This window comes from Girardinichthys multiradiatus, chromosome 15 (assembly GCF_021462225.1).
Source record: "Girardinichthys multiradiatus isolate DD_20200921_A chromosome 15, DD_fGirMul_XY1, whole genome shotgun sequence".
Classification (NCBI taxonomy): Eukaryota; Metazoa; Chordata; class Actinopteri; order Cyprinodontiformes; family Goodeidae; genus Girardinichthys; species Girardinichthys multiradiatus.
This window is the reverse complement of record NC_061808.1, coordinates 3446458-3459065: the sequence shown is the minus strand read 5'-3', so window position 1 is coordinate 3459065 and position 12608 is coordinate 3446458. Positions and strand designations below refer to the sequence as shown.

The 12608-nt window shown below is 39.6% G+C and overlaps 1 protein-coding gene across 1 annotated transcript in view; it reads left to right on the top strand.

Moving 5' to 3' along the window:
• vta1 (vesicle (multivesicular body) trafficking 1) overlaps positions 1-12608 on the top strand; it is a 43618-nt gene that overhangs the window by 8530 nt on the left and 22480 nt on the right. Inside the window, exons 2-4 of the mRNA XM_047388715.1 lie at positions 2463-2557; positions 7034-7161; positions 12201-12276. Of these exons, the coding sequence (XP_047244671.1) occupies positions 2463-2557; positions 7034-7161; positions 12201-12276 (299 nt within the window). The remainder of the gene's footprint in view (positions 1-2462; positions 2558-7033; positions 7162-12200; positions 12277-12608) is intronic.

Genomic DNA, 12608 nt, shown 5'->3' with positions numbered 1-12608 from the left:
AAGTTAGTAAATATTAGAAACTACGTGTTTTTATTTTATTCTAAAAAGTTCTTATGGTGTAAAAAATCACCTCAATGTCCCGTGAATCAATTATTGCAGTTTAAAAAGTAAAACATTTAAAAATCACGGCTTAAGAAAATAAAAGTCCTCTTTAGAAAAATTTGTTTTTATGTCCTTTTTAAAAAGGTTTCCCTTCAAAATAAATCATTTGAAAAATCTGTGTGGATTTTGGAAAGAAAAGCTCTCTTAAATGAATAAATGTTAAAATAATAAGTTAAAAAGAAAGTAATGCAGTTTTAGAGAATAAAAGTCTCCTGAAGAAATATACTGTCATGTGCCATAAAAAATATGATGTGACTTTAAAACGTAATACTTTAATTTAATACTGAGTTTTAAAAAAATTAAAAGTCGTTTTTTAAAAATGTTTCCCTAGAAGTCCTGTAAAAGATATATAAATAAATGTGGTTTTAGGAAAGTTTATGAAAGTCCTCCAAATAATAAAAAATAGAAAATGAAAGGCCTTTGGAAAAACAAAATATGAATTAAAAAAGAAAAAAACAATCCTTTTGAAGTTTGTAAATTTGGTTTTTAGTAAAGTCCTCTAAAAATCTCTAAAAATAATACATTTTACTATTAAAAAAAAATACATGTTAATAAAGTGAAGAATTACGTGCCTGGAGAGAATAATAGTTATCTGAAATGAATAAACGTTACTTTAAGCAAACACTTGAATAAACGTCCTAACTTTGGCTGATCCCTACTTCTGCTTTTGTCTGTATTTTTCTCAGAGCCTCACTTTGCATATCCTCCAAACTTGTAAATTATGGATTTGGTCAGCTGGACTCTCAACAAAATTGATCAAATATTTTTTCAATGGGAAGACAGGGTAAAGGAGACCCTCTTGTCCAGACGGGACGTTCTTCTCTGGAAACACAATGGATTCTTGGCAGCAGTGGAAAATTGTGTTCCAGACTACGATGTCGGTCGCGGACATAGAAAATGTGTACATATTTAGACTTTTGATAACAGGATTTCTGCTTTTTGGAGTTGGTGGTTACCTGGCTTATCGAGTGATTCGCAAAACGTGGGCGGCTGTTCAAAGCGTTCCAAAGCTTCCTGCGATGTTAGATGGAGTCTGTAGAGCGATCAACACTCAGACTGAAAAGTTAAGAGAGAAGAATCACAGCCTGACAGCAGTTGGACTCAGAGGTTAAAGGATATAATCTTGGTGAAGTTGTACGCTCCAGATCTGCAGAAAGTACCAGAAATCTGGCTAATTGGACTCGCAGTTGAGACGTACCAGTAAAACTCTTAAGGTGGTTGGAAATTCACAGCTGCCTGAACCACAACATTTATTGTTTTTCTAAATCTGGCGTCCCAATGTGGCCTTGGCAACTTCTGCTAACTGGCTATCGACAAAATATCTCCTGGATGTTATAAAAACACGACGCTCTTCCCCAGCACTCCCCGAACAGCTGTGTGCTGATAGGACTATGGGGCCGATTGATAAAACTTCCACCTCTCTTCTCAAGGACAATGGTGCTTCTATCAGTGTTGACAGTCTAATTCTTGCAAACACTCTCAGACTTATATATTCACACCCTCAAGACTCCACCGTACCCTTGCTAAATCTTTACTTATGTGTGTGTTGCTTACCCCTGATGAGGTTTTTTTGTACTGTTTCAGACTCTATTCTGCTAAGAATAGAGTCTGAAATATGATTGTTTTTCCCTCCTATCTTACTTTACTGTGATTTCATTACTTTTCATAGATTTTACCAGCGAAAACCAAACATTATTAGTAACTTGGACTTTAACTGCTCTTACACCAATGACCCAACTTTCTTAATTAGATTACTTAGTTCAACTTCAGCACCAGTAAAAGCAATATATTATTAGCACCTGAAAATGTGGATTAAAGCTGTTTTGTACCAGTGACTCAGCTTCACTAGTTAAATTCAGTGGCATGATGAGACTTCTTAACACAAGATGCTTTCCCCTACATAAAGGACTTAATGATATAATTACCTCTTTAGAAAGATTGGTTTAGAATCAGCTCTTACCAGTAAAACCCCAAGGATTATTAATGTTATCTGTATCATTGTAATATTGACCAGAGACTTTTAGATACCTCAGAAGGATTCATAGATTTTTAGATTTCTTAGCATTTGATTTGTTTTTCTGTGTCCTTAGTGATTGTATTGTAATTGTATGTACAGCGCTTCGAGTGTCTCGTTACTGAAAAGCGCTATATAAATAAACTTACCTTACTTTCAGAAAAGAACAACTCTTAAAAAGCTCATTGACAATTAAACATTGTGACTTCAAAATAAAAGCCTTTAGGAAAAACAAAAAATTTGGCTTTGGTCCTCTGAAATAAAAAAACGTAAAATGTTTTCTTTTGAAATAAAACGGTTTAATGTGTTGCATTAATAACGCATGCGCATCGTTCAACTCCTGCAGGTCGGCTCTACGCCATGCAGAAGGGCATGAAGCTGGACAGCAAGACTCCGGACTGCAGGAAGTTCCTGGTCAAACTCATGGACCAGCTGGAGACGGTGAGTTCTCCTCCTCTCTGTGAGGAATCCCATCAAGGCTGTCAGGCAAAGATAGTTTGGGAAAGTGAATGCAATTCCTGTAATACCTGCACTTTAGCTGCTGATCAGAGCCACATGTTGGGATTCAGGTTATTATGCTCTGCAGGAGTCTGTAGAGCACTTTCAGGGCATGTTCCTTTATCTTCTCTCTGACAAAGACAATGTTCTGAGTTCTGAGCTACTTATCCACTTTAGCTACTTACCAAAGTACCATTCAGGCTCTCTATGCCTGTGTTATGGTCGGTGAAACTTGTTGTTTGATGCAGCATAAGATGATTTAGATGCGGCAAAGTAATAAAACAACTTCTTCCTCATTCAGGTGAAAATAATTTTGTTTTTTTTTCCATATTTATTTTTGCTGGATAGACTCTTTATCTGGGGTCTATGTTTGCCATCAAACGGAGGCAGAAAGACATGAACACCCTTTAGTTATTTCTTCAGTTATTGCTAGACACCAATATTATTGTACATTGCATGTTTTCCTAATATCGTGCAGCCCTGGCAAATAATTGACCAGTAGGTGTATTAAAGCAATAGAAAACTGACTGTCATGACATGCATGCTGCTGATTATGTGTAAGTAAATCATTCATTAAATAGTTCAGGGTGGAGTTCAGTCACTGAGGCCATTCAGGTGAACCTCGCTGAAGAAAGAAGGGAGAAAATCATGAACATGCTGACTGGGTCTAGTGCAGGCCTCATTTTGTTCAGAAGAATAGCCCAGTTTAAATCAAAAGTTGATGGGAGAGGGGAAAACATTAAACTAGTGCAGAAAATGTCAGAATGCTCAGTTGAAATGATCTTAAATGCTTTAAAATGGAAAACCAGCAACAGAATGGATTAAATATCCAAGAAAGATTAAAACTCAGCAAGTTTTCTGTCGACTGATTAAAAGTAAAGTTGCACAATACGTTGAATCGCAGTCAACATTGTGAGATAAATGTTTAGATATATCTTAGCAGTCATAAGAGTCTGCTACGATGCATTATTTGGTAAGATATTAGACACAATTGCATGACATGCATGATAATTCTGGATGCCAGTCATATATCTGTCCGGTTGGATGGGATTTAACTGGTCTCAGCGCCGGCACCTGATGTGGATGTTTTACTGGACCTAATGCTGAAGCTCAACGAAGGATGGGGGGGAAAAGAAGCCAAAAGAGGCTGGAAAAAGTGACTTTATCCTAAAGGACATGGCATCGCAGTATTCAGTGTTGCAACCACCTGTTTCCTGACAGCATGCTGCCCCCGTCTGCAGATACCTGCAGAATCCATCCACCCTGCAGCACTGCTTTCACCGCGCTCAGGATCATCTTTACTTTGACTAATCATGTTGCCCAAACCGCCACCAACGAAGGAAAAGCTGATATTTAAGCTTTCTTTGTTGTTGAAATTCAAGGGAACATTATGATCCAACATAGCTAGAAACCGAGGGACGAATTAATGACGAGTTAATAAAAAAATATCGAGTATCATATCAAGGACCTCAACTGTCTGACAGTTTATCTTCAGTTCTGCTTGTACAGCTCTGTAGGTCCTTCTGGAGCAGCTAAACACAACATTCATCTGTATTATTCATTCAGCTTTTATTAAAAGAGGAAATGTTACAAACTGCTGCACCAGAACACAGCAAATGACAGAACTCTGATTGGAAAAAAGTGCATTCTGAATTTGATCTGATAGGCTTGTGGTGGTTTTTCTCTGTACGTTGCAATGAAGGATCCATAAAGACACCTATGGCACTCCCATCTGTTTACGTTAAAGGCATTTAAACGGTTGATTAAAGGTCGGCTGTCGTAACGGTGCACACTTCATAGAGTTCTAGAAAGAAAATGTGAAATTTTATCACAATAAACAGAAGTGTCAACAAACGGGTTTCCACATTTTAAGGGTTTCTGTGCGACAACGTTTGGCAAACAGATGAAGGAAACCTGGACTGTGAACAGCAGAAGAAAGAAGATGAGTTGCAGGACCCTCCGTATGAATCACTCTGAGCCAACCCTGTTTGCTTTGGAGGCAGCTTTTACAGAAGCTCTCTGGAGATCTTAATCATGTCACAGTCTGGCCGTGTCTCTGCAGAAACACATCCGCTGCTTTGATGCAGAGGATGAGGTGTTTCTGTTTTCAGATTCATTAACTGTACTGGTTGCCCTACACTTTCTGGGATGGCTTTCAATTTCATGATGCATCACTAAACTATGATGGGCTCCTTTTAAAATTAGGAGTAAGAACATCTGGGTTGAATAGAAGAAAGTCAGACACATCCGACATCTTTCCATCTTAGCGACTCTGAATCGTTTTATCTGTTTCCTGGTACTAAAACTGAAGCTTTAGAAATATAAACAGTTAACTAAACCGGCTGCTGGGACCTTCCTAGAGATTAAATGGATCAGAACATGAGCCACAGTGGCTTTCTCGCTACTGACCGGCTCAGCTGTCTGATGCATGCTGGACTCATTAAAGCTGTTGCATCGTCATTGGTCTGGACTCAGAGGCCCTTGCTGAGTCGGTAGAAAATCATTTGTTAAAAGCTGGTTTTCATACCAAAGCCCAGACTGCTGTCCGTCACACAGGTCTGCGTGATTCTGATTAACAGGTGACTTAAACCCAAAATACATGAATGAAACCATAAAGGATGATTATATCACATATGTGGTTTTTAGTGATGAAAAGGAGAAAAATCTGATTTCCTTCAAGATTGCAGAGTTCAAACCTCTTCTAAAGACGCCTCAAATGGATGCCTCAGTAAGAAGTATTAACAGGCCCATGGCCACCCAAGATTTCTGGCAAAAGTAACTGAAACACTGGTTTAACCTCAAAGAATAAAAAAAATCAATTATCTCTTCAGTGCTGTCCCGTCAGGATGTGGACTTACACCACAGCACAGAGGCTGCATTAGGTGAGGATCTAAATAATCATCATCGTTTCAGCAGTGCATCAGAAACTGCTGCGTCTGAATCGGTTGATCAAAAATACAAATTTCTACTCTAATGCTATGCTTAGTTCAGACTTTATTTGGTAGAAACCACAAGTACTTTGTGTCTTTTGGCAAGTATTAATACGAGCCACCAAACATTCCTTGTAGGGTTCCTCAAGGCTTCATTCTCGGTCCATATATGTTTAATATCTATATGGTCATACTGTAACATCTCTTACTTACATACACACACACACACACACACACACACACACACACACACACACACACACATAAAAGGACTGTTTGGAGTGCAATAACTGTTGGCTAATATGTTCCAAGTATTATAAACTTGCCTTTGACGGTTGGACAGAGTCTCACAGCAGCAGATGCTCACACTGGGCACTGATGACATTGATCAAAAGGCTAAAGGTCACAAAGATTTAGAGCTCGGTGACCAAAACTGTCTTTGCAGCTACTTAAACATCTACTTAAAATTCATTTTTAAATGAAACATTTAAGTGTGACAAAAAGCAAAAACAGAAGAAATGTTCTAGAGTCAAAATCTGAACTTGTAGTTCTTCATAATGTTTAATGGTTCTGTAATGAAATATGGAACAAATGGAGAAACAGAACCAATCTTTGCTTGGAAGAACTAACGCTCACCTGTCACCAGTTTACGTGTTGATTGAGAAAAACCTCTTAAACAACATGAATACATAAAGGACTTTTGTTGTAATTTAACTGACACTGTGGGTTTAGTGATGAATGTGGAAACCAAAGAGTAAGAGAGAGCTTAAGAGTCGACTCAGACTTTCCTCTGATCCCAGAGTCTTTATATTCCCTAACCAACTGTCCTCCGTGGTTTTACATTCCTGTGCTGCTTAACATGTACACTCTGATCAAACCAGTGAACAGAGTATCTATTGAGGCTTGTCAGGGTTCATGTACTGGGGGAAACCAGAGTGTTTTCTTCAGTGCTTTTATAAGAAACCTGAAGCCTTGTTGGACACAGTAATGGAGAGAAAGGATGGAGCTGAAAGGACAGGAGAAAACTCAAGCGAAGCCACCTGATGGAAGTGAATCAGACGTCACACTAGATGGCGCTCACTGCGGTGAAGGCATCTCATCTTTTTAACATTTCCTGAAGGTTCTGGATTATTTTCATGACCTTTATTGTACTTTTTAGAAACAGTTGAGGTTAACAAAACAGTATAATACAGAAAAGGCCCCGATTCCCTTTCTTGTCTGACTGGTAGGTGCTTCTGCAGCTACCTGATAACATCATTACTCCACTCCTGTTGGTAACACTACTGCCCTCTGGTGGCCGTACATCAAATCATCTCCATCCCCTTACTGATCTGCATGTTGACCAGATTAGGTCCAGCAATCCTTTTGGATACCGAAGTGTCTTAATCAGCGAGGGTTTTACAAGTTTACAAAAAAATCAGTTAACACAAAGCTAAGTTAAGTTTTCCTGTGTTGTTTTTACACTAACTGTGTGATTTTTGTTTTGCAGATGAAGAAGGAGTTGAGCGATAACGAGTCCATTAGTGAAGAGGTCGTCGGCAACGCTCACATTGATAACTACGTCTCAAAGGTGTTCTCGTACGCCGATAAAGAGGACAGAGCAGGACGGTTCCACAAGTAAGGAAACAATACAGAACCTTATTTTATCTTTGTTCTTAACATGTTGGAGAGCAGATTCTGAAGTCCAAAAGCTGTTTTGGTCTAAATTTGGTTTATGGATGAAACTGATAAATTGGTACTAGACACCACAGCCTGGGCTGCTCCTTTATGTTCAAACATGTTGAACAGAATGATGTTCTGTAAGTGAGACCAGAAAGTGTAGAGAAAGATTCGCCGGGCATTATTCTCTAGTCGATGCAGAAGATCTAAATGGATGACTCTGTATGGACAGCTCACGATGTAGTCCAGCTGTTTACTCCACCAATGACCACCACATCTGACTGTGTTTTATCCTGATGGCTTTCAGACACAACACACACTCTCGCGCAGCATGACTTCATGTTTCACGTCTTGTGAAGCTTTCTGTTTCTTAGCAACAGGCGGTGACTCATGCAGACTCTTTGCTTCAGACCACATGTTCAGGAGGCTTCATGTAAACAGGCGTGTTATGTTGCTGTAGTTTATATGTGAGCTCCATGGCAGCAGTCTGGTAACGCCTCAATGCATTTAGCTTCCCTTTTCCTTGCTTCCTTGTGCATCTCTAGCAGTTCTAAAGCACAATACTTCTAGGACAATGACCTTTGGGCAGATGACACCAAGAGAGAGAGAGGTGTGGCCTCTACCAACTGTCGAACATGGAAGTGGAGTGTTGATTATTTGTGTTTCTTGCACCTTTTAGTGGTTAGAACCAGAATCATCTTTTTTGTTATACATTGTACAACAAAATTAAATTAAAATCCAATTAATACACTAAAAGAGCAAAAAAAATCATCTAAAAAGAGATAATAAAACGCACTCTTGATCTCTTAAATGTCGCCTATCTGCTTACAACTGGGATGAACCCAGTGGAAGCGCTGGGTCATTTTGCAGCTGCTCTTATACAGTTCTTCAGGACGGCCTCAATGGAGCACTGATTAAAGGGCACCAGCTGACCCTGGGAGATGTAGTTTTACCTCAGAACCCTCAGAAAATGCAGTCTCTTCTGGGCCTCGTCAAGATGGACTTCCAGGAAGCAGAAGTCTACCACCCTCTCCACTCTGTCACCGTTCATGTTTAGTGGAAGGATATCAGTTTTCTTCCTCCTGAAATCAACAATGAACCTTTTTGTTCTGGGGTACTGAGAAGCGGACTCAAATGTAAGTCCATCTGTCCAACAGCTGAACCTTGGTCCAAACTGGGCCATCAACAGGACAATGATGTCAAACACCGCAGCAGATCTACAACAGATTGGCTGAAAAGAAAATAATCAAGGTGCTACAGTGAACCGGTCAAAGTCCAGACCTCAGCCTGATTCAGATGCTCTGTTGTGACCTTCAGATACTCGTTTCTGCAAACCTTAATGAACTGAAGCAACATTAAAAGAAAGAGTGGGTCAAATTCCTCCACAACAATGCACAAGAGTGTAATTAGACCATTCCTTATGGCAAAACCATGAAAACCTTCAATAGATGTTCTGCAGATCTGGAGTTATACCCATGATACCTTATTTATTAGGTCAATCCTGGACATTCTTATACCCCCTCTAAACCATTATGATCTGATGCAGGGTATCCTCAATACTGGCTGTATTTACCACCGTTTTAAATTGTTCCTTCATTTTAAAACCAATGGACATCACAAATATTCCCACATTATAATGCTGCCACCCCCATGTGTCATTATAGGAGTTGGGTGTTTTTCTTATAAATAAATTCTCTTGCCACTCTTCATAAAAGTTCTGTTGTTTAAAGTGTGCAGCTTAATTTGACATTTCAGCTCTTAAATAAAGAGGAGAAAATGTGAAATCTGTTAAAGTTGTTCATAAAATGCCCAGGGAATTAACTAGCTACAGTAAAACAGCCAGTGGGGCAAACGGATCGGTGCCTCCACATCTAAAACAGATCAATCTCTTTCTTGTTACCAATACAGCTAAAACATTTAGGAAAAACAGAGCAGGTGGGTTGGATTTCCTTCCTAATGGTACCAGTAGGTGTGAGGAGTAAGTAACAGGTCGTACAGCATGAATAGCTGCAGGCGACGGGGCCTGCAGAGCTGTTTTCAGTGTAAATAAGCACCCAGAAACCTTCTGTTTCCTGCAGCTGTGTTTAACAAGATCAAGTCACATTTCTGCTCTGCTGAACGAAGAACACAAACAGCCTGCAGTTTTAGAAGAAGCAGCAGGTGTCTGCATTTTGTTTATACAAAGCAAAAATACTCACTCATGAATAAACATAATTCTGTTCAGTGTAAATCCAACCTCTGAGGAAGTTTATTTGTTCTCCTCACCATCATTCTGCCTCCAGGCCTGTGTTTGATGATGGGAATCATGGGACGAGTTCAGAAGTTTAAATCCACTTTTAATTGCCATAAATGTCATGAATTAGAGTTTTATTGGAACTGTTGTTTTCCCATGGAGGAATGATGACTCAACAAAAAACTCCAAACTTCTGGGATAATTCTGGCTGGATTAAATTATCGCTCTTCTTGGCAGAGTTGGTTGGGCCAAGCTAGATTGGTTGGTTCCCTGTCAGAGACGGCATAGTCCATACATCTTCAACAGGGCTGAGGTCCGGGCTTGGAAAGGCTAATCCAGGAGCTTCATCAATTCCCAGACCAGTGTGTCCAAGTTGAACCCAGCTGACTGTTGATTTGAGGTTAAGTTGTGGCATTATACTGGTCCAGTAGTGTTCTCACCTTGACTCCTCCAAACATGTTTGTTGTCTTTGTGGCCAAACAGTTCAGATTTTCCCTCGTCTGACCATAGAACTTTAATACAGGACGTGTCTGGCTGGTCCAGGTTGGCAGCTGCAGCTTTCAGTCCAGCTTGAAGGTGCCGATCTTGAAGCAGGTGCCTTCCCAGTACTGGCTTGAAAACGGACTTCACTGTTACACTGGTTGAGTTCTAGTGTATTCACCAGGACCATGTACAAGAACACTGACACATAATCAGTGGCTAACTAACATCTTTTGGCTTCATTGGGAAACATACGGCGGTCCCTGCAAGTTTTCAAACACCATGGACTGGTGATACTGGTGTTTCAGCAGGCTTGTAAAGTAAAGCTGGCCTACAAAGCCTGGACCTCAGCTTCAGTGGGGTTCGGGTAAAGTGTGGACTAAAAGTCAAGTCTGTCCCATGAAACCAAACAGTTCAGCCATTCTGTAAAGAAAAGTGAGCTTGTTGGTGACTGCAGAAACTCTGCAGTTTCTCAGCAACTTGCTTAGAGACGTGGAACAAAGGAGAAATAGGGGTGTATGTAAACATGTGAGTCAGTATGTACAACTCTGACCTTGTTCAGATTTGGAAGCATTTTTGCAGTTGCTTTTCATAATTAAAAGATGGGTTCAAATAAAACATTTGAAGCAGCAAATAAACCCGACACAGAAGCCCATGATGGATAGAAACGTTCACTTTAACAGCATGGTGCTAAATAAGTTTGGTTGTAATTATTAATGCAGTCTGGAAAATACATCAGATAGAGATGTTAACACTAGAATAGCGTTGAAGGGACACTTCCTGGAGGCTATTTGTCACTGTAGAGTCTGGGCTTTGGACTTTACTCACCGCTCCATGTTCTGAAAGACTCAGATCAGTTTTTGTAGAGAAAGACCTTCTGACTGAATGAGTTTTTATCTGCTGTGTTTCCTTGTAGGTAGGTTGTGCTTAAATATTAATTTTTCTAGTCTCATTTGCCTCTACATTTTTAACTGTTAATATAAAGTATTTTCAAGTCTTTTTTTTTTAACCAGGAAAAACATTTTAAAGGAAACATCTGCGCTGTGTCGGGTCTTGGCACCACCATGGCTAATGGGATGTCATGTCTGAATGTCTCTGCAGCCTGAAGTCAGCAGCATCCATCACATTTGGTCCCAACCAGCACTTTGAAGTCATGTAAATGAAAGCAGTTTTACATTAAAACCCAGAAAACCTCGTGGCGTTGAATGACAGCCGGCTGGTTGACACAGCCCACAGAGAACATGACAGAAATGGGTTGAAAATGAAAAGCTTATTAAGTTTGATGAGAGATTTTTATATGTATCCAGTTTATGAACCTATGTTTTTATTGCTGCTTCTGCTTAATGAGATATGAGATAATAAAACAAAAAAAAAAACTTTTTCACCTGATGTGAAGATCATTAGAAAGACAACGGTCCACTGTGAGTAGAACCATCTCCTCTGTCTAAAGATCGATGGATGTTTTACATCATAAAACAAAACCTGAAGCATCTTCATACTTCAGAGTTGCTTTTTGAACCAAAATGGCGTCATTCTGGTGTTTGCCTTCTCCAGTCTGTCTGTAGCTTTTTCTCTGAAGTGTTTGCTGTTTGTTTAGTGTTTTTTATTAAAAACCGCAGGAATAAATCAGGTCCAGCAGCGGTGTTTGTCGGTCTGTTATTTGCAGACGTTTTTATGCAAAGTAGCTTCTAAATAAAGAATTTATTCATCCAATAAACACTTGAGCCAGTTTAACAACTACTTCTCCAAACGCACTGAAGGACAATAAGTGTTCAACAAAGAAGTTTTTCTCTTCCTGCCTTTATTTTTAGATTACTGCTTCTTCCAATGTTAGAAAATGCATCAGAATGGCTGGATTACCTTAATGTTGTGTTGCATGGTTCAAAAAGTTTCCCCATAAGCTGAGAATTTGGTGAAAGAGTAAGAAAACCCACCCTGCAGAACCATCTCTGATCCATACCTTACAGCAGAAACATCTTTCAGTCTAACCGGGTCACACAAGGCTGGACTTTACCTCACTGAATTAGGAATTTGATTCTAGCTGGAGTTTTTACGCAGTCACAGTTGAAATTTGATGATTTCTGAGGATTTTACTACTGAATGTTTAGGTTAGAGTGTCAGGATGACCTGAGACGCTGCTGCCGTGGAAACACTAATAACTAAATTCATAATTTTGGTTTTATTTATAGGGCAATCTCTAAAAGAGCATTGTTTGTTTGCATTTCTATACTGCATTTTTCCGTGCGTTCCATCTGCCTCCCAATAACACTCCTCCTCTCTGCAGGAACATGATCAAGTCTTTCTACACCTCCAGTTTGCTGATTGACGTTCTGTCTGTTTTTGGGGAGCTGTCAGAGGAGGTAAGTGAGAATAGACAACAGAAAGCAAATATCTATGAAACAAAACGGTCGGCCTCATTTCATTCTGTTTAAACGATCAAAGAAGTCCCCCCAATGAGACCGGCCCATCTCTCATCCCACCGACAAATGATCTTCTTGGTTTCAGAAAACAATTATGGATGAACTGAATAAAGATGCAAACAAAACACAGCTCCATTCTTCACTCACAGAGACGCTTTCAGGCTGTGCCATATTATTAATGTTGTGTTTGATGGTGAACACATTATCTGCAGCTGGGAGGCGATACTATCTCAACTGTTGGGTGGTAAAAAGATTTGACTCATTTGAGCTGA